Here is a 22,309-nt window from a genome sequence, read left to right as displayed (position 1 = left end):
TTCATGTCATATATAAAAATTCTGTCACTTTCCCCCATATCTCCTTCTCTGCTAACAGCAACTGAGATCCATAATGGATTAGATTTACACCACTAGAGCCAGTGTCCATGGAATCTGTTGGCACATATGTGGCATGGTTAGAGAGGTGTACCTTTTCCTTCTTTGCAATGGTTGAAGGAAGTCCTCTGAAATCCTCCTCTTATGTATCTTTCTTACTGATCCTACAGTAAAAAATTAGTTGTTTATGGTAGGTAGGTAAACTGTTCCAAAATTTTATTTTAATATATTCTAAGAAGAAACAATTAAAAATTTAAAATACTACAAGTTTCTCTGGGCCATGATCTCAGGGTCATGAAATTGAGTCCCGTGTGGGGCTCTGGGCTCAGCGGGGAGTTGGCTTGAGGTCCTCTCCCTCTCTCTGCCCCTCCCACTGCTCTCTCTAAAATAAATGGGTAGATCTTAAAAAAAATGTTACAAGTTTCTCTGGAAATATGCTGACATTATCAAACAATCTTAACAAAAATAAATTACATTCCCAAGTAAACTAGTACTTTCAGAAAGTCACAAATTGTAATTTCTCCAAAGTAATAATAATTGCAATTTTGAGCATCTATCTACTGAACTCTACAAGTATTCAAGGCACTTTATGCAGATACATCATTAACCTGAAGAAATTGACCCCGAATGGTTAAGTAATTTGACCAGTAACACACAGTCATAAAGTGGTGAAACTTAAGATTTACATGGAGATCTGAATGAATTCGAAACTCTTTTCTTGTCAAGTGTTTAAAAACATAAAATAAGTAACAAGTAAGAAAATGATGCTGTTGTCATGCTACTGTCTTAGGCTTATTTTGAGTACTTTCCTTTGGGGTGACTTCATATCTGGGTTAATGTAAATACAATTTTCATGTTATATATTGACATCCTACAGATTTTCACTGGGGAGCAAAATATGCTGCTAAAACCACAGCACTATTAATATTGCCCATCTTACTTGGGAATAAAGAAATTGGGAATTAAGCTCCAATCACCAACTAAAAATGTCTATATTTTAAGAATGCAGTTCTTTCGCATGTGGGTATGTGAAAATATCTTTAAAAACTTGATGGTCTACCAGATACAGTTAGAATTTGCATCAGGGCATCAACTAGTTGCTTGAACATTAAAGCATTCATCTAAAAAAAAAATCCCATTATAGGGCAGAATAGTTTAGTAATAACAGGTTCTAAGGAGATGAGAAATTTAGTGAGTGTGGGGGTGAGGATGTAGAATTAAAGAATGAAAAAAAAAATCAAGACATGCTGTCCTTATTTTAAGCCTAGACATATGAAATAGGCTCACTGGTAACTTCTGCAATTTCATGCAAATAAAAAATCAAACTAAACTAACTGATAACAGCAGAAAAAGTCCTGGATTAAAGGATGGGAAAAACAATGACAACTACAATCAGTTTGGGTAAGAGCTCTGCTTTGTATTAGGTTTGGAATGTTAAATCAGTTAATAATCTGTACATCTCAGGTTTCTCACCTATAAAATGGAGACAGACTTTATTTATGCAGCCTGTTTTACAGATCAAATGAGATAACCAACTGAAATGGATTTGTATTAAATCAGACCTGTAAGAAAAACAAAATGTGAGGAAGGTGAGAAGGTAATTTCTTCTCTTCTCTGCTACCAGTCTCCCAGACAGAAAAGCACAAAGTACAGGCCCTATTAGCTGTATATTATTCAGGACAAAATCTACTAATATTTATGATTCTTAAACATTTCCCCCTTCTTTTTCATTAGCCTTTAAAATGAAAACCTAGTTAATTTTTGTAACCTGTATATTTATTGGGATTCAAGTATGACAAGTGGTGACAAGCTGGGTCAAAAAAGCTTACTTAAAATAAACTTTAAAGCACTTGTAATAAAATAACAGTAATTAGAGAATTATTAATGTTACATTAATGAATCTTAAACTTCTGACTCCTATGTTTTTAAATTTATTACTTTGTCATCTGGTCATTCTGTAGGCAAGGAACAGAAATATGACACTCTGTGTCACTTACCTCAGAGAAAGAGCAATCTGTTGTTTACACAGCGCTTAACCCCAGAGAACCTTTCCAAAATCAAAGTCAAGAAATGTATTGTTAGAGTTATGAGATAAATAGGAAAAACAATTTTATTCTTTACCAACAAATCCTTTTTGGACTGCACATTACACCTGTTGTACATGCACACTCACAGAACTCACATACCGTGTACAACGTGGACACCAGAGAAGTTTGCTTATTAGTCAGCCTTCATCTTCACCGCCAAAGGTTTTCATTAATGGATAGTTAATAATTGCATGCTAAGCAGAATACAGAGCAGACCCCTGTATTCTGTTCTGTATTCTGCTTAGCATGACAAAGTGAAGGACAAACCACAGGGCTATTAAATCCTGTGGGAAATACATGGTCCTAGGCTAGAGAGAATTTGGCCTTCTGGATTATTTGCTTCTTATGACAGCAGACTCAGTGAGTGTGGACATTGAGAGTCGTGACTGTTTCAGATTAGCCAGGAAAGACTAGGTGATAATAAACCTTTAAGCAAAAGAGTAAAGTAGCCTAATGGATTGGTGAGTATCTACTTTTTATATGAATACTCTCCAACACAGTTTGATAGCTGCTTTTCATTTGGCTTTGAATTACTGGCATGTGAAATTCTTTTATGGAGGACAAACAGCAGCAGTATCTTTCATTCTGTGAACATGCATAGGGTAAAGTACTGTTAACTGAAAGAACAGAATTCAGTTCTTGTTGAATTTACTTAAACATAGGCTTACTACACATCCTCTACCAAAGTTCCCAAACTGAAAGTGCCGCCTATGATAGTTACATAGTTATGGATGTGTCAGTAGATGGGGGATTGAACTTTGGGCAAACCTAGGCTGAAGAATGAACTAATAGTTTACATCTCAATGGAATATTATCTTTATATGTATTCCCAAGCCCATGTATGCAGCTAAGAAAAAAGCACATATTTAACTTAGAAACCACAAAATGTTTATGTAAATGAAATCTTGTGCTACAAATCTACTATCTTCAGACTCACTGTTATTTTTTACCTACTTATAAAAAAACTAGTTCTCAGATTCTGCATACAGACAGCTTTATGTAAAATATATAAACATTTGTCCAAATTGGTACACAGATTGCATAAATATGGCAATTAAGACTGCATTTACAGATGTGCATGTACAATGCTGTGCAAATTATCACAATATTACAATTTCAGAAATTATTCAAATTGGAATCCAAGTAAAGCAATTAGTGAAAAAATACCCATGCAGAATTTAAATATCTCAGAACAAATTTAAATGTCTTCAGTAAAAGGTCACACATTTAAAATAGTTTTATTCATTTTATTTGTATATGTCAAAATACATTTTTATTTCCAAAATAGTGGGTTTTGCAACTAGTTTCATGCAGAAACAAGGTCTGCTCAATACTACCAATAAAATCAATATAGCACAGTAGCTGTTCAGTTTTAGATACAAAGAATAAATAACCTAAATACAAAACACTAAAATATTAGAAACATGTATTTAATCATTCTTCACAGGCATCCAAACTTCACAAATATAATCCTTAGCATGCCTAACTGTTGTGCAACCAGAACATGTTGCAGTCACTCAAACTGATCAATTATCTGTATATTTTACGTCCACATAAGACCATGGAAATTCTCTATATTCAGACCCACCATTCATACAGTTCAAATATAACCAAAAATAAAATTCCCATAACTATCCTTGTACCTTTAAAAATCAAGAATCCTGAGCTTGGTAGTAAGAGCATAACCTTATATCTTCATAAAACCAATCAAGAGAAAGAGGACTTAAAATCCTGCTTACCAAAACACCCTATCCCAGCCCCAAAGTAATCTAAAATAGGCAGTAGAACACAATGACCTTTTAAAATGAAGGGGTACAAATTCACATTTAATATAGTATACAATACAATCCATAATACAATTAGCTACTATAAGCTTTATGATGTACAATTTATTCAAATGGCTGAACTGTTCAGTGGTTAAGGAGACAGTTATGTGCCAGAAAGATGTAATAGTTTTTTGCATGGTTTGATGAAAATATAAAAGCTATTTGTCCAAATAAAAGCCATCTTCACTATGTACTTGGTTCTGCTTTTTTTTTCTTTTTCTTTCTTTCTTTCTTTTTTTTTTTTTTTTTAAAAAGGCCACTGAAATGTATAAAATGGTCTGAACATGATGGTGGTATCAAAGTCAATGCCTCTTCACATGGCAAAAACAGTGCATTTAACATTAACTCATGGGTTAAGTCTGCAAATGATTTCATAGCATTACTTTGGCTAGCACAACAGTTTTAGACAGCACTCAGATAAATATAGGTATGTGAAATGTGAAGCAATTATCTTATGCAACTTTAATTGTGGTTGAATACTATCAAATGAAAACTGGAAATAAAAGTAAAAGCACTTTACAGTAGAAAACTTTTGTAAAGATAGGGCTCCATATAATGTGCTACTTTTAAAGTCTTTATATCACATTGTTAGCAAATTTTGTTTTAACACTATTATGGAGTAGCCTACTTTGCATTAACAGACATTTGAAATAAGGAAATTCTCAAGCATGCCATGTGGTGGTCTAAAAATCAAAACAATACACTTATTTATATATACAGCATTACTCAGTACCTGCTAAAATGAATGTGAAGATTACAGAATCTAACATCTTATACTACAATAATAAAAAACAGAAACAAAGAAGTGACCAATGAAGGCAGAAAACAGGACTTAAAAGAATCTAATCTCAATTGACTTTAAAGCATTCATATAAGAAATAAATGCATATTGCACAAACAGTGAAAGCAAATGTTCCACCAAGCAGTTCAGTTTCAGGTGGAAGACAAAACAGCATGATCCTAATACACAACAATGGTATCCGAAGAATGAGTGTTCTTTTCTGTAAATGAGAATGCTGTGAAAACATAGAAGAGTCTGCCACATGAAGAGTTAGAAGGAAAAAAATACAAACCCAAACTCAGATGTAAAGCAAAAAATTAAATATCAAAAAACTGGAAACTGTGGCACATCAAAAAATGTTGAATAACTGTCTTCTGTGAGAGCTGAAAGTTTTTGTTGACACAAAAGTATTTATGTACAACTAAGGCTTACTGGTTAAATATCTGAGGCATATCTGGCCTTGAACACTTTCCTTATATGCTGGAGCTGTAAACAAGTTTTCTCAGTCATTAAAAAAAAAATTTTCTCAGCAGCTGCATTAACATGAAACAATGGTCTTGACACAAGAAAAAAAAAAAAAACCAAAACAGAAAATTAAACAAAATTCCTAGATAAGAGGGCATTTGGCAGGATATCCCAAAACGACAGTCTCCAAGGATTCTTCCCAGGCTTCCAGTGACTGTCAGTTATGGTCCACTGGGTTGCTAATATGTGCAATTCCATTATTTGCTGCTTTTTATTTGGAAAGTTTGCTTATAACTCTAATCAAGGCCCCATTTTCATCCTTTAGCCTCTGGTTGTCTGCTTTTAGGTCTGGTAACATCTGTGAGAAGAAAAATAAAAGAAAAAGTTTTACTTCAGTAAGAAGATACAATGTTATTCTTAATAAATTTTATGTTTTCACCACAAGACACATGAACAAGCTTTGTCAGTTATATAAATTTCTAGTGGCTAGAACGTATATGAAAGAAAAAAAAACTTGATTTGTGAAGCTAATTAGTTTAATAAATGATGGAATTAAAAGTTTATTCTCCCAAAGTTAACAACTGGAATGTACTAAATCACTTGCTATTATGACTCACAAGCACACCGTATTAGAGCAGCCAAGAAAATGAAGCCTGTTTTTGTTAGGATGGGCTCTCAAAGGGAGTTCCTCTAAGACTTCCTGTCAGCACCTAAACCAAGGCCTTTTACTTTATTTACATCAGATCTCAATCCATAGTACTTACTACTATTCCACAAGGAAACCAGCCTATTTAGCAAAGTTCTGAGGAAGTTAGACTTGTTCTAAATTATTAAAATTCCTTAAAGGATTCACCTGTAATACCAAGTTTAAGCAGGTAGTACAATGTGTGATCTAAGACAGATGCTCATTAAATTATAATAATTACTACTATTATTAGGAGAGTATAAGCCAAAGTAGTCAGTCTGTATTTATGAAAATATCTAAGCATTGAAAAAACCACCAGTATTTGGAACAAAAAAACACATCTTCACATCCTCAAAGCAAATCTATTTTCTGTTTTACAGTCAAACTGAAGGAGGGGGTAGAAATGTTATCAGTAAACTGGATTTTCCACTAAGAATGAATTAAATCATATGTGATCTGCCAGATTTGCTAGGAAGTGGAACAGTTTATATTTTGGGCATTAAAACATACTTTCCAAGGTACTTAAAATATCTTTCCAATATCTTCCTCAGTTATCAAAATGTACTTGGTTGTAAAATTAGATAAAAGTATAACTTCTACTTGGCAAAATTACATTAAGCAAAATCTTTATGAAGAGTTTAACTTTATGTGGAACCAACCAATTCTTGTGTTCACAATATATGGGTATAAAATACAGTAAGCTTATGTATTAGGATACCTCTGTAATAAAGAACTGAGTGAATATTAACTAAAGTGGTTCTGATTGAAAATGGTATTATTTTGAAAAATAGGTAAAAGCATGCTTAAAGCTTCAATGTATTAATTATATGTCAAATATGTTATACTGCTTATGTTCCATTTTCTTTCTAATAAAGAATTTTAAAGTTATATTTAAATATTTAATTCCTAAAATATCTGTAGAGCCAAAAATGTGCACAAGCCTTGCAAAAGTGCAGACAAGTCTTTAAATCCCTACATTATTTCCTAAATTTATTATAGTTTATCAGTTGGAATATATCATTAGTGACACTTTCTAACATTCTGAGAAGCCATGCATAATTAACAGTTATATGATAAGCTTCAGACACAATGGCATTAATTTGTAAAAGTGAGCTTAAGACACGCTTACTAATACAAAAACACCTGCCTGGCTCTACCAAGAAGAAATGATGAAACTATAAATTATAGGTTCACAGACTGCAGATGCCTACAGAACCCTGAGCGCTTGGCTACCACTCTTGTCAATGCCCTATTCTCAGTCAGCAGTCGCTCATTTAACTCTCTCAGAGTTTGAATTTGCTTTATTTGATGCAGGTTCTGCAGGAATTAGAACATAAGAAATAGAAAATAAAAAGATAAGAAAATGGAAAAGAGTACAATAAAAACACAAAGAATCACAGATACTGAACATAAGAAGAAAAAAATTAAGAGTCTTGATTGTAAGGATATTCATTCCATGAGATTTGCAAAGGTAAATAGTGTAGTCCTAAAATTCCATAGCAAACAAAATACATAAAAATTTCCAAAAACTTTGTCTCCAAAACCATTCAATAATAATGTTTTAATAAGGAACCAAATTCAGTAACAATAATTAAATCTTTAAACTCTAATTCTATGGTCACATTTTCCTATGTATCAGTTTATTAATTCATAATGTGATAAAGATATTTTATGCAAGATAATACAATAAAAGGTAATCAGTTAACTATGCTATTTTTCCCCCCTGAAAAGAGGGTTCCTTCCAACATTCAAAACAAACAGCTACTTCCACAGGTAATTCACAGTTCAATAAAACATAGCTCTGCTCATCCACTACTGTAATGCCCTTTATTTTCAAAGAAAAATATTTTTGATTGATAACCCCTCCACTATTTGCTCTCCAAGAAACAGAGTATGTGAAATGTGAATAATTAATAATAAATCCTGAATCTTACAGTCATTACTGTCTAACTTCTTCTATACCTAAACATCAAAAGAGCCATAAAACTGATTAGCAAAATGATCTGAATTACAAATGTTCTCCTAGCTCACATAAAACCTGGATTTAGGAAGAAGAGAAGCACAAGATATCAATAATTCACAAATTACAGAATCAGTATTGAGAACAATTAACGGAATCATAATATCTATAAAGACTACTGTAACACTTGAGTTGATAAACAGCACTATCTCTTATAAGTAGTAGCATGGTTTACTTACTTTGAGCTCTTCTTCCATTTCAGATATTCTTCTTTCTAGAGCTCTTCGTTCCTAGATCAATTTAAGGTACCAATATTAATCACGTAATTATTATATTCTTAATTTTCTTCTAAATTGTGAAAGAGTGGCACTTCATAGAGTCAAAAATCAAATCAGGAGCAGTGTGGAAAAAGATGTGATGCCAGTGATGTGTAAAGAGCTTTCCAAATTTTGAGAGAAGTAAAAATGAAGATTATTATTTTTATTAACTTCTATAAGCTCTTTCTTCAAAGCTTTGACTTTCTAGTAAGATGCTACATAACATGTTCAAACTATTTTTTTTAGTTTACATTAAAACTTAGGAATAAACCAATATTCAAGAATATTGAATTCAATATTCAAGATTCAAGATCACAGAGAACAGAAAAAAAACACACATAGATGCAATTATTCTACAGTGACAGAAGCAGAAACGCAAGCAGCAAACATGCCTAAAATATGTGTAGCTTAAAATTTCAAAAGGATCTAAGAGAAGGTTCATCTCCTCCACCTACAATGTTTCCTTGCCATTATTTATCCAATTGACTTTATAGCTCTGTATCTGGGTTGATACTGTGTGCAGCATTAACGCAGTGAATCTGATGAAGAAGCATCTGAGGACTTATTGTAAAGTACCTCCTTTCAAAGAGTGACAGGCAAAAGCAACATACATTACTGCAGTGTACGGTTTTACTCTCCCCTAAATAATAAGCATTCTAGGGTGTTACGCAAAAAGCAAGCAGCGGTAATTAATGTGCTACAAAACTTTGGTTGTTAGGTCATACCGCCCAGAAGATACTGACTCTTGCCGGTCACCTTTCAGATACAAACCATTTAAATTTAGTTTAATCACTATGAATTTCCAAGACGTTCTTTCCCAGATTAATAATTAATGTTGATATTTAGTAAAGCAGTACATTTACTATAAATGTTAATGTTTTTAGATTATGTGATGTAAAAAGTAGATGGAATCCTACTCAATAGTCTTTTAAAGTACGTTATTATAGTAATAGCTGGTTTAAACACTACTATATAGAAAAAATGTTATCTTCTATGAAAAAGAACTTCCTCCTAGTTAATAATATAGCCGTGACTATTCCTAAAAACCACTGCACTTCCCAAAAACAGTAGGATATACACCATCATATTTGATCCTCATAACTTGGTGAAATCTTATAAATAGTGTATTTCCTTCTGCCTCATCATCCTCAATTTTATTAGGCACCTTCAAGATTTTAACTATTCTGGTAAAGCAAGACAAGAACACTATACCAAACTGTCTTGCTGCCAAATCGGCAGCTATAAAGTTGTAGGCAATTTCTTCTGTTTCACAAACTTATTAACATAAAAAAATACGGTTAAGAGAAAATACATGTGAAGTGCTTAGCCCGGTACTTGCCTGGAACATCAGGGTGCTGAATAAATGTGATTAGCAGTTATTATTAATACTCTGATTATTAATGTCTGTTAAGTTGAAAGTAAACTAGCTACTTTGTAATTTATTTGCATTTGACAGGCAGACAAAGGTCAGGTGAGACTGTCAGAGTATGAACATGTATACCATGTGTGCACAAGCCTAGATAAAAAAGGACAGATAGGGGCGCCTGGGTGGCTCAGTGGGTTCAAGCCTCTGCCTTTGGCTCAGGTCATGATCTCAGGGTCCTGGGATTGAGCCCCGCATTGGGCTCTCTGCTCAGCAGGGAATTTACTTTCTCCCTCTCTCTCTGCCTGCCTCTCTGCCTACTTGTGATTTCTGTCAAAAAAAAAAAAAAAAAAAAAAAAAGGACAGACATCATTTCTCTCTTTATTTTTTGCTCAAAGGGTAAATTGGCTATTTTTACAACAGAATGAAGGAGGATGTTTTATCAACCGCTCCTGATTATTTATTCTTTGTCCTAGCTACCCAGGATGTACTTTCCTGTCCAGCTGAAACCCTATAGGTCTAGCCATTAGTCACCTGGACTAACAGATATTCTCTTCCTTTAACTTTTTTTTTTTCCTTTAACTTTTGATCATTTATACATTATCAACTGCTCAGACTAAACTGGTAGAGTTCTTCCTATGGCCACTGCCAGACCTCTGAGTAGTAACTATAATAAATTGAGAAATACAGGTAAATATATCACTGTCAAATAAAAAATTACAGAAAGACATAAAAAAGGGCAAAAGGTTTTTCTAGTAATTTTTTGTTTAAAATATGCTATTTCAGTTAAATATTTAAATTCAAAATTAAATAAAATATCATTAACCTTAAAAGAAATTTGGGAATTTGATGTCCGTAGAATCTTTACAAACTTTAAGAATGGATTTAAATTTTCCAAAGAATTAAACTAAATGTATGCATGATCAAAATGTTTTAAGTATACCACCACAGAAAAACAAAGAGAGATAAAAGGCATTTCAAAAACATCAGATTCACTATCATAATGTCTACACTTCCAGAATCAAGGCAAAGATCATTTTTTACTCTGTTAAAAGAATAACATGGTAAATTAAGTCTTAATACTTAGAGAGGTAAGGTAATTTCACACCCAGAGAGATCTCACAGAACTGTATAAAGAAGCTAAGCCAGAAAACATTCCTAATTAAATTAGTATTAATCTACACTAACAAAAACTACCATTCACAAAAATAAAACTAAAAGAAAACAAAAAGCCCTACTATTGCTTATGTAAAACAATAAAGGGGGAAAATGACTATTCAATAAAATGGGTACTTACCCTTTTTTCCATTTCTAATAGTGACCTATCAGCAAACCTTTCTTGTCTCTGTAACAAAGTAAGAAATATAAAAGGGATATAAGTGCAATAAAGGAAGGGTGGGTGAAGTTGAAGGAGGCCCACAGTGTCTCCTCTAGTGGTATTCAAATAAATCACAACATTCAGGTAAAGAAAAGAGAAAATAATTTTGTATTGAAACAAGAAAGAGTTAAAGGAATGCTTAGAAATAGAATGGTCTCCACAGCTCTCATGGTCTACCCGTGACTTTTCCTCAGGTCTGTGCACAGTATAGTAGGGGCTAAGGAAGGATGAGTACTTGGAACAAAATAAAAAACATCCTAGAGTTTCCTCTCCAATGCTCAAGGTCTCTCTTGCACATCACTAGGAGGTTGGCTAATCTGAATGGTCAGATTCTAGGATCTTGACTGAAAGGGAGCTGGGACTGGGATAAGTGAGCATCCATGGAGCCAAGCCAGTAAACTGGCCTAAATTCTGTTGTCTCTCACAGCTTCGTATTCCTCCCTCTCTATCTAGAGTTTTCTTTTCCAATCATCCATCCTCCAAAATTGGTAAGAAAGTTTACACCCCCTTGTCACTTATAAGAAATCCTAGCTATATAGCTTTTCTTCTTCTGGTGAGTTTAGGGCTCTCATTTTTCCTGCTTCCTGTACTATGCTATCAACTCAAAGTTGACAAAATCCTGAGATTTGGGAGCTAGAAAAGGACTCTTGGAATTTTAAACCACATGTTAAAGCACTACCTGAAGGCTCTGCATGTGGATTCTGAGTGAAGGGCCAGTTAAAAAGAAGTGGTATCCTAGGGGCACCTGGGTGGCTCAGGTGGTTAAAATGTCTAACTTCGGCTCAGGTCATGATCTCAGGGTCCTGGGATTGAGCCCCATATGGGGCTCCTTACTCAGCAGGGAGTCTGCTTTTCTCCCTGCTCTTCCTCCCACTTATACACTCTCTCTCTCTCTCAAATAAATAAATAAAATCTTAAAAACAAAAACAAAAAACAAGTGGTATCCTAGTTCTTACACCGACTTTTGTACATATATCCCCCTTGGGATGCCTGGTCAGTTTCCTATAAAAACCATCAAATGACTCATTTCCCAAAAGTGAATTTGCTGAATAATCAATTTTACCAATTGACAACTTTAACAAAAATGCTTTTTTGTGACTATTAACCACAAAATCTACTTAAAAATATATTTCATCATTAATTAAAGTATACATTTTTCTTTTTAAATTTTATTTTTAAGTAATCTCTACACCCAACCTGGGGCTCAACCTACAACCCCAAGAACAACAGTTGTGCTCTACTGACTGAGCCAGTCAGGCGCCCTAAATGTTTATGTAATTTTCTATTCTGTCAACCACCTCAGCATTCATACTTTAGTCTGACCAAGGCCAGTTACCAAGTTACTTTTTAATCTTTTCATAACTTCTTTTTTATGGTTATGATATATAAAGTTTAAAGATCTAATCATGGCCAGGGGTCCTTCCTTTTCTCTGTTGTTTTATGCTTTTGTGCTTACTCTTTCTGGAAAAATAAAAATCGATGTATTTTAATTACTTGTTGTTAGAAATCAAATTCAGAATTAAGTATGATAAGACTTTTCAGCTAATTCTGATTTCTTTTTGATGTTTTAAAATTTATATTTATATTTAACTGCCAAAAATACAAAACAAGGGCTAATATGCCCCTTGAGGTTCTGCAAATGAATCCTAAAAGTGCTTTAAAGACTGAAAAATGCAGGGGTGTCTGGATAGCTCCATCATAACAGCATGGGCCTCTTGATCGAAGGATCGTGAGTTTGAGCCCCATGCTGGGTGCAGAAATTATTTGGAAAAAAAAAAAAAAGACCGAAAAATTTAAAAATGACATTCAAAAGCACCCAGAAGAATTAAAAAATAGCTCAAAACTGCCATTACATATAAGTCAACAGAATTCTAGATGGAAAATTAGCATTTTTTTGAGGATTTTTTTCTTCATAAAGGAATATTTTAGCTATTTTATGATTCATCTGATAATTTGTAAGGTTAAAAAAATCAACTTTAGTTAGTATTTCTGGTTAATAATTCTAGTTAAAGCTGTTAAAATAATAATTAGTGAATCTAGTGAATTGACATTTGACAAAGTATTATTCATCAAACTGGTTCCTGGTAAACAGTCTATTTCCCTCCACTGGAGACTACAGGAAGGAGGGTGGCTGGATGAAGAGTATTCAAGGATTTTAGAGTCCCGTGGCCAAGTATTACCAAACACACTATTAATAAGATGATAATTCCCTTGGAAAAAACTCCATGCAACTGTCAAACTGCTACCATTATGTATAACCATGAATAGTTATGGAAGTAATGCCCCAAAAAGAAAATAAAAATCAGGTGGAATGATTTATAGTAGACTTAGATGCTCAAGATAAATACTGGAAGACTGAACAAAAAGTTTATCAGTTTTGCTTTTACATGTACCCTTAAATTTTAAAAACACAGTTTTAAAATTTTACATAGTTTTTCCAACTAAGATATTAACTCTGAATATTTACCGACATTTTATACTCTGAATTACCCTGATTCATTCAGTATACTGGGCATGGTACTCAGAAGGTTTACTAAGTCTGTTAATAGTAATTTGTTTTCCTGGCCACAATCCATAGGATCAGAAATTGGTACATGACCCAAAGGCAACTTGCTCTAGGTTGTCCAGTGTCCTATGAAATGGTCACTAACAGGACTGATCCATGCTGATAATAACTGGCTAATTCTTTCAGATCCCCTCTGTTGTAGACTTCGAATGAGAGACAGGAAGAATTAAATGACAACAGGGTAGGGTGAGGAGCAGAGAAACAGAGAAGGTAGTAAGCAGTAAAAACACAGATTAGCTGACTCACCGTATTGACAGGACACAGCAGTATGAAGCAGTGGACATTTTTATTTAGAAAACATTATGATCAGATCTCTGGAGCTAGAACTATTTTCAGAAAACTAGTTATGATATTTTTGTGTGAGGAGGCTCACGAAGCTACTAATGCAACCCAAAGAATGATGATTTTCCAGTTTACCAGGAAGTCTGAGTTACCCCAGCAAGTTGTAACTTGAATGACATTCCAAGTTTTTACGACACCTCACCATGAAACATGTTCTTGTTCTGACTTAATTCTCTGTGTATCTTTATAGTAAACTCGCATCAACTGATGGAATCTGTAGAGCCTTCTTAACCTCATAAGGTTAGCTTAACTCCTGGAATTTTAGCAAAGGCTCCATTGTGCATAGACAACTGCTTTACAATGCAATAGTGGTTAACAATAAAAAGGGGACCTGGTAACCAGTGTAAGTTCAACATAGAGAGTTAATTTTATAATTTTATAAAAAATTATAAAAAAGATGAATGTAAAAGAATGCCCGAAGAATGTATACAGTCTCATTTATAGAACCAAAGATGTCATTTCTAGATGAGTGATTTAAAACTGGATTCCAAAAGCTGAACTGCAGAAATATGTTTATACTACGAAGTCTCATGTTAAAATTAAACAAGTTTGTTTTCTTAAAAATTATAGGACTGCTTGGTGCCTTTTAACTCATGAATAGCAACCTCTGAAACCCCTAAGATCTAGCATAGTATTTCCCATGAAATAGTTGGGTCACAAAACTACTTCTTTGAAGGGGGATAGGTGGAGAATGAAGAAGGAATGTGCCTACTACTATCTCCCACAATTACTGTCTCCCACATTCCATGGAAAAAGCTTGGGAAAAAATTTCTAGATCATACATAGCCTATATCATAGGTGTATGGTTGCGAATTTTGTCTATCCCAATTTTCTTGTCTAAAATGGTGTCCTGTAGGCTGCTGCAAAGAAGGTAAGTAAAAAGAATTAATGACTATTTTCTCCCAGCCAAATTAATTTTGGGAACAAACAGGAAATATTTATAATGAATAAAAATGATTATAAAATTTTTTAATGGCTTTAAGAAGATTCTGCATAGATACTTTTAATACCTCACTACATTTGGTATGCTAGAAATAAGCATTTAAGCCCTTTATGTATCACAACATAGGTATTTTTGGCTTAAAAATATTTTAACTTTCCATTACAAGGTTTTATTTCTGTATTTTTAATTTATTCTAGAAAGAAGTAAGTGAAGTTATCAGTAAACTGTATTATTTTGATTCCTTTTTATTAATAAGGTATTATCAGTAACCAAACTCATGTTTTGAAAAAACACCTGAGAATATTCCAATCTAATTTTTTAGACAGAATAAATCAAAACCATTTTCTTCAGGGTAACATAGAGAAAAAGGTACAAACCTGGGTAGCCTTTTCCAATTGTAATTTAAGATCGGTCAGTTCCATATTTGTATCATGTAGCTGTGCTTTAAGCTTTTCATTTTCAGCTAGAATTTGTTCATAAAGCTACAAAAATTAGGGCAGAACAACAAATTATTTTTCTGTTCTCTTAATATTTTAAGATTTCCCACTGATTACTTTGCAGTATTAAAACAAAGAATGTAACACATGAGCCATTAAAGGATACATTGAAAATATTTTGATGCTTTATGGTTGCAAGGCAAAAAATTTTGGTTATGTATGTATCTGCTCCATGCAAACTCATTAACACACTAGTTCCAGTATTTAAAATTTAAGACTTCACTGACAAATCTAACTTTTCTCTTTCCATTAAACAAAATTCAGTTATATGATAAAGAGGGAGCACATACTGCAGAGCAACATTAGCTAGAGCTGAGGAGACACTGTGATCTTCATCTGGGGTCCATGAGCTTTTCTGCCTATCATTCTCTCTTGAATTCCTGACCCTGACATGGAACATCAGTTGTACTGATTGTTGTAACTGTACTGCTTTTACTAATATTTGAAGGAAAGTGAAATACTTCTTGAATACTTTCTTAACATTTGAATCTACTACTTCTTTTTCCCCCAACTCTACTACTACTAGTATAGATGGTTAAAATCATCTCTTATCTTAATACTAGAATTATTTTCCTGACCTCCCTCTAACTTGTCCTATATGTAGCAAGTTAAGAGTTAACTTTTTAAAATAATTTCAACTTCACAGGCCAACCATTCCATTAACCCTGACGTTAGAAACCCCTGAATAGCTTCCCGGTGTTCTCAGTATAAAGATATCCTTAAAATAGCCTGTAAAGCACTGAAGAGTTTGGTCCTGGGCTTTATATCTGAGTGCATCCTCACACTACCATCCCTTCTGCTCTACTGGCCACACTGAAAATTTAATTACTTCAATGCATCTTGTGCCCTTCTACCACCAGGTCTATTTCTTCCTATTTCATTCCATCTAGAATAGTTTTTCTCCCATTTTACTAGTTAACTAATTGTCCTTTTATGATTTACTTCTGAAGCTTCACTTCTTTAGGAATTCTATCTTTAGGTCCTGTCACTTTCCTTTGTTATACACTCTTATGAAACAGATTCTTTACTTCAGGTAATTGTTTCAATTTTTAAGTTATACATTTGTTAATATGACTGTATGATCGTGTTGGTCTCTCCCATTATATGGAAAATGTCCATAAGAGCAGGACAGTATCTCCAACTCTACTGCTCATGAGTAGAAGCTCACCACTTAGGACAGTTCAGTGTTTAGTTCTTTACTGAATAAATGACAACCTTATACATAATGTAAACTGACCCCTACTTTCCTTCTTTTGCTGATTTGGCTTATAAGAAACCAATTCAAATAGCTGCCAACTACTTGGGGGAACATGTACACATATCACAAGCCTTCTTTTTCCCCCAAGAAACTTCATCAGGTTTATTCTAAGCTCATAATATTAGGAATTATGAGAGTCAGAATACTAGACTGTTGAATTTCCAGGAGTTACTTCTTTCATTGTTACTTTCATCGTTAAGATATAATAGTACTTACAGTACCACAAGTTTTTTAGTTATCTAGGAAAAACTGTATGATCCTAGGAAAAACTTTGTTCTTTGTTTGGCTTCCTTTTATTGACAAATAGGTAAAGAAAAGTGTGTGTGCATGCTTGTGTGAGTGTACATGCATACACAACCCCCCTGCCCACCCTGTGCCCATGCCTCTTTTCAGCTCAGTCACATTATCACAGTACTGGCCTGAGAGACTTAAATGTGATATAAAGTTTCTTCCTTTAAAAAAAAACAAACAGCTATTCATATTCTACCATTTAGTGTCCCAAACTGAAAATTAAAGTAAGATACTGATTTCATTATGAGTTTTCAGGAATACTATCCAACATAAATATACTAACACAAAAGATTATTTTTAATTACACAGTTAAATAATTAAGTAATCCAAGTACCTTTTTAAAGTCAGTGGAGTCATCCTTTTCTAGCCTGCTACTGTAAGGTTTTCTTTCTTCTAAGTAACTGTATGATCCACAGCGACCCAGCAAGGAATCATACCGATCACCAGCTGATGTGGAACTGGTTTCATATCTTTAAAAGATGAGTTAAAGTCAAAATCTTTATTATTATAGGCTTTTACAGCTCCCATTAACATGCATCTTAGTATATTTTAACTTGATATTCCAAAATAGTAGATAACATTCTCTTTCATCTATTATCATCTGTATCTGTGATAATAAATGGAAAGTTATTTATAATACTATTAATTTATATTATTTGAGGAAAAGAGTCAATACATCTATATGTAAAAAGTCAGAACTGGTTTCACACAATAAATTATTTCAACAATTTTAAACTGCACACGTTTTCTACATTTTAAAATCTTTTAGTACATGGCTTATAAACCGATGGTGTATCATAGTTTAATTGGTAGCACTTTTCCTTTAAGTGGCATGTAATTGTTTAAAAATCAGTAACAGCTGAGATTTGATAAACTCCTCTATTCAAAGTGATAGATAATAGATCTGCCCTGAACAGAAAGAACATATCTCATTTGCACATGTGAATTTTCTCATTATCTCGTTATGAATTCAGGTTACCTTTTCCTGATAAATGCTATCGCCTCTACATTTCAATTCAATAGAATCATTAATATATAAAAATCTGTTCTTGGTTTTACAAGGTTTTGGTTAACTATTATGAGCAAGAGAAATGGAATGGAGATTAGACTTAAGGACACTATGGAGGTTCTCTAAAAGGTGAATAATTTCGAGCTGGTTGACAATTTTTAGTGTCTTCTTTGTTCTTCTTTTATCTAAAGCAGGGATCAGAGAGAAGATGCAGAATACCTAATCAAATAAATTTCTGGTGAGTTTCATCAGCCTCTGCTGTTAATAATGACATAGTTAATACTAACATAACTTAGCTTAAAACTTAAAAAGTTATCACTCTTTTAAGGATTTAAGAAAAAAAAATTTTTTTTAGTGACTTATTATGACTACTGAACTAGAAGTAAAGGCTTTGACAAAGAAAGCGGGTAACAGTTATTAGGTCACTAAACATCTATAGATTTTTATTATTCAAGTAATTCTAACTCACAAAATCAATAAATATTTAAGCAACACAGAATAAAAATAAGAAAAAAGTCAGTAAAAATGTAAAACATACCTAGAAATGGAATCCGTCTAGAAAGAAAAAGACAGAGGTATATTAAATTTTTATACTCTTATTACAGTAACTTGACTGATGAAGTAAATTTAACATTTATACTATTTTCACACTTTTACACGAACATCTATTTATTATATATGTTTAACTTTAATGTGATGGTTCAGAAGTTCTAGAACAGAGTCACTATATATTTTTCATGCACAATAACCATATAAATACATTTCACTATTTATGATCATCATTTATGAATTCCTATAAATGCCACCATACAGTATTTTTAATGGGAAGGGAAAAAAAAGGATAAGACATATATCTCTTACTTCTACCTACCCAGGAGAAAGTAATATGTTTATTTATATTAAGAAATGTCAAGTTTACTATGTGATATCATAAAGCAACTATTTTTCTCATTTTTGTTTTTTTTAAAGATTTCATTCATGTATTTGACAGACAGAGATCACAAGTAGTCAGAGAGGCAGGCAGAGAGAGAGGAAGGGAAGCAGACTTCCTACTGAGCAGAGAGCCCGATGCGGGGCTCGATCCCAGGACCCTGGGATCATGACCTGAGCCAAAGGCAGAGGCTTTAACTCACTGAGCCACCCAGGTGCCCCTCATTTTTCTGTTTTTGAGGCAATAACATGAGAGGCAAACAACTGAATACCTAAGGTATTTTATGTACAATACTATACACATAATTACGTTTAAAATTTACTTTCTAGAAATCCAGCTATAAATTCTGTCAAAGTTTAGCAATTGGAGACAGGAAATTAGGACTTAATTTTCTCAAGCAAATGGTATACTTTATCACTGTTTCCTAACTCTTCTTATCCAAATGGCGAAATTATTAGAGTAAAAGAATCTTAGTTCAGGACAAAGCAGGTTTTTTTTTGGGAGGGGTGAGTGGGGGTGGTCATGTTTAGCTCTTTCTCTTTCTTTTAAAGCTCTTGCTTGGGGCACCTGGGTGGCTCAGTGAGTTAAGCCTCTGCTTTCAGCTCAGGTCATGATCCCAGGGTCCTGGGGTGGGGGAGTCTGCTTCCCCCTCCACCTCTGCCTGCTTTTCTGCCTACTTGTGATCTCTCTCTCTGTCAAATAAATAAAATCTTAAAAAAAAAAAAAAAAAGCTCTTGCTCAAACTACACTTTTCCATAAGGCAACTATTCAAAAATCGTTCGTCAAATTTCTGAATTAGGTATTTGTATTTTTCCATTACATTTATCTTTGAATGCACTGTAAAATTATTGGGTTCCTTTGGGATTATTTAAAATCTAATTTGGACTAAAAATGCCTTACTAGTCTATTTAAATTTCCTTTGCAAAACCAATTTTAATTTTGTACTTGCTTCCTCGTTTTTGATGTAATAATGCTTTATTTCATTGATTTGTTCATTAGTTTTATGACAATAACAATTTTGAGTTAAATTTCAGCTTTCAAGAGATTCAAATTCAAATACTGCTAAGAGAATAGACTTTGAAAGTTCTTATCACAAGGGGAAAAATGTAACTATGTGTGGGAATGGATATTAACTAGACTTACTATGGTGATCATTTTCCAATATATACAAATAATGAATCACTACGTTGAACACTTAAAACTAATACAATATTGTATGTCAATTATATCTCAATTTAAAAAAAAAACCAGAACCAAAAAAACCAAGAGATATTACTCAAATTTAGAAAAATATCCATGTATGAAGTAAAATGTGTACATATCAAATGGAAGTATCGCCATTCATCTCACAACCTGCACTCTGGTTCACTGATTTAAATTAAAAAAACAAAAAAAACTCCAAGCAGTCACAGAAATCACACAAATTCCATTTCTTTGTTTTTAAAAATCATGGTGCTATCATTGTTATTTGTTTCATTTTTGAGACTGTAATAAAAACACATGACATAAAAGTTACCATCTAAACTACTTTTAGAAGTACAGCTCAATAGCATTAACATATTCATATTGTTGTGCAACACAGCTCTAGAATATTTTTATCTTGCAAAACAAACTTTATACACATTGAACAACTCCCCATATTCTTCTACCCCCGCCCCTAGAAACAATTCTACTTTCTAAGAGTTTGAATAGATACCTCATGTAAGTGGGATCATACATTATGTCTATTTCATGACTAGCCTATTTCATTTAGTATTATGTCCTTATTTCATATAGCAATGTTCTTGCTCCCTGTATTTCAAAATTATTTTTTCAAAGTAAAAATATACTTAATTATAGAACCATAAGCTTATCTAAAAGTACCACAGCCTAAAAAGTTCCTCTATAACTCCCCTGCCTCCAACCCTCTAGATAACCACTGTTACCTTTTTTGTATACATATCCATGTATGAATTTCTGATTTGTACTGTTAAACTAATCTCTGTAAAGGATGAATTTGTTACAGTTCCAAAAGCTTATATAAAAATACTATTTCAATAGTGATCATACCAAATCTGAGCATTACTAGTCTTTGCCAATTTTACTTTTTTATATTAATTGTCATGTCTTCGGTTATTAGTAAGATTAAATGCATTTTCAAGCTTATTGGCCATTTATATTTCTTCTTTTGTAAAATTTTAAGTTTCATGTATTCTGTCTCTCTTTTCCTAGAGTTTTTTCACAGTACAAATACTAAACTTTTTAAGTATGATACATGCCAAGATTATTCACTTTTAACTGAGCAAATGTGTCTCACTTTCAGAAGGGTACCATTTCTGTCATAGTCTAGTTTTATATGTTTAAATAATTAAAACTGTTGATCTTTTCTTTTTCTTGCCTTGGTGTCATACTTAGATCCTTTTTTTTTTTTTTAAAGATTTTATTTATTTATTTGACAGACAGAGATCACAAGTAGGCAGAGAGGCAGGCAGAGCAGAGAGCCCCATGCATTGCTCGATCCCAGGACACTGAGATTATGACCTGAGCGGATGGCAGAGGCTTAACCCACTGCACCATCCAGGCACCCCTTAAATTCTTGATTACTAATATCCTTTGCATGGTAAAAGTTTTATTATACAATAACTTAATGAAAGAAAATCACAATAGCCAAAGCAACAGAAGTCCTATTTTTAGAAATAATGTTGTAACACATAATTCTAATAATATATTATTCTAATAACAATGAATGTTATTATAAAGTAATGCAATTTTCTGTGATAAAGTTTAATCTTAATTTCTTTTAATTTATATTCTGAAGGTAGACAGCTTGAGTTTCACATGTAATTCTGAATTTGTAGGAACTTTTTGAAATTTACTATTTGCTTATCTTTGAAGCAAAAAAATACATGACCCAATGCCATTTTTTAATGTGGTTAACTTGGATTCTATAACCTGAATGGAAGTTCTATTATCAAACACACTTCTGAGGTGATGACATTATTTACTTCAGAAAATGCATAGAAGAATTTTGCTAATACTTTCACAAGGAAAAGTAGGGGCTGATGCTACAAGTGTGTTTTTTTTTTTTTAAATTTTATTTATTTGGGCGCCTTAGTGGCTCAGTTGGTTAAACAACTGTCTTCGGCTCAGGTCAGGATCCTGGAGTCCCGGGATTGAGTCCCGCATTGGGCTCCCAGCTCCATGGGGAGTCTGCTTCTCTCTCTGACCTTCTCACTTCTCGTGCTCTCTCTCACTGTCTCTCTCTCAAATAAATAAATAAAATCTTAAAAAAAAAAGATTTTATTTATTTATTTGATAGAGAGAGACACAGAGAGAGAGAGGGAACATAAGCAGGTGGAGTAGGAGAGGGAGAAGTGGGCTTCCTGCTGAGCAGGGAGCCCAATGTGGGGCTCAATCCCAGGACCAGCCCAAGGCAGATGCTTATCAACTGAGCCACCCAGGTGCCCCCCCCCCCAATTTTAAAGATTTTATTTACTTATTTGTCAGAGAGAGAAAGGGTGAGTGAGCAGGCATACAAGCAGCGGGAGCAAAGAGAGAGAGAGAAGCAGGCTCC

The 22,309-nt window shown here is 33.4% G+C and overlaps 1 protein-coding gene across 5 annotated transcripts in view; it reads right to left on the bottom strand.

Annotated features, from left to right (window-relative positions):
- Positions 1-4,219: 4,219 nt before the first annotated feature.
- The window catches only part of PPP1R12A (protein phosphatase 1 regulatory subunit 12A), a 144,662-nt gene continuing 126,572 nt past the window's right edge, over positions 4,220-22,309 (bottom strand). For 3 of the 5 annotated variants that reach the window (XM_080810405.1, XM_080810407.1, XM_080810408.1), the window contains 6 exons: positions 18,364-18,380; positions 17,151-17,286; positions 15,148-15,252; positions 10,839-10,886; positions 8,101-8,151; positions 4,220-5,574 (listed from right to left, as the gene is read on the bottom strand). In XM_080810405.1, the coding sequence (XP_080666531.1) occupies positions 5,488-5,574; positions 8,101-8,151; positions 10,839-10,886; positions 15,148-15,252; positions 17,151-17,286; positions 18,364-18,380 (444 nt within the window). In that variant the 3' untranslated portion in view covers positions 4,220-5,487. Of the gene's footprint in view, positions 5,575-7,048; positions 7,219-8,100; positions 8,152-10,838; positions 10,887-15,147; positions 15,253-17,150; positions 17,287-18,363; positions 18,381-22,309 lie in introns of those variants that run through there. The other 2 variants (XM_080810406.1, XM_080810404.1) reach the window with 1 other exon arrangement.

Source organism: Martes martes, assembly GCF_963455335.1.
Source record: "Martes martes genome assembly, chromosome: 8".
NCBI lineage: Eukaryota > Metazoa > Chordata > Mammalia > Carnivora > Mustelidae > Martes > Martes martes.
This window is presented reverse-complemented; position numbering and strand designations above follow the sequence as displayed.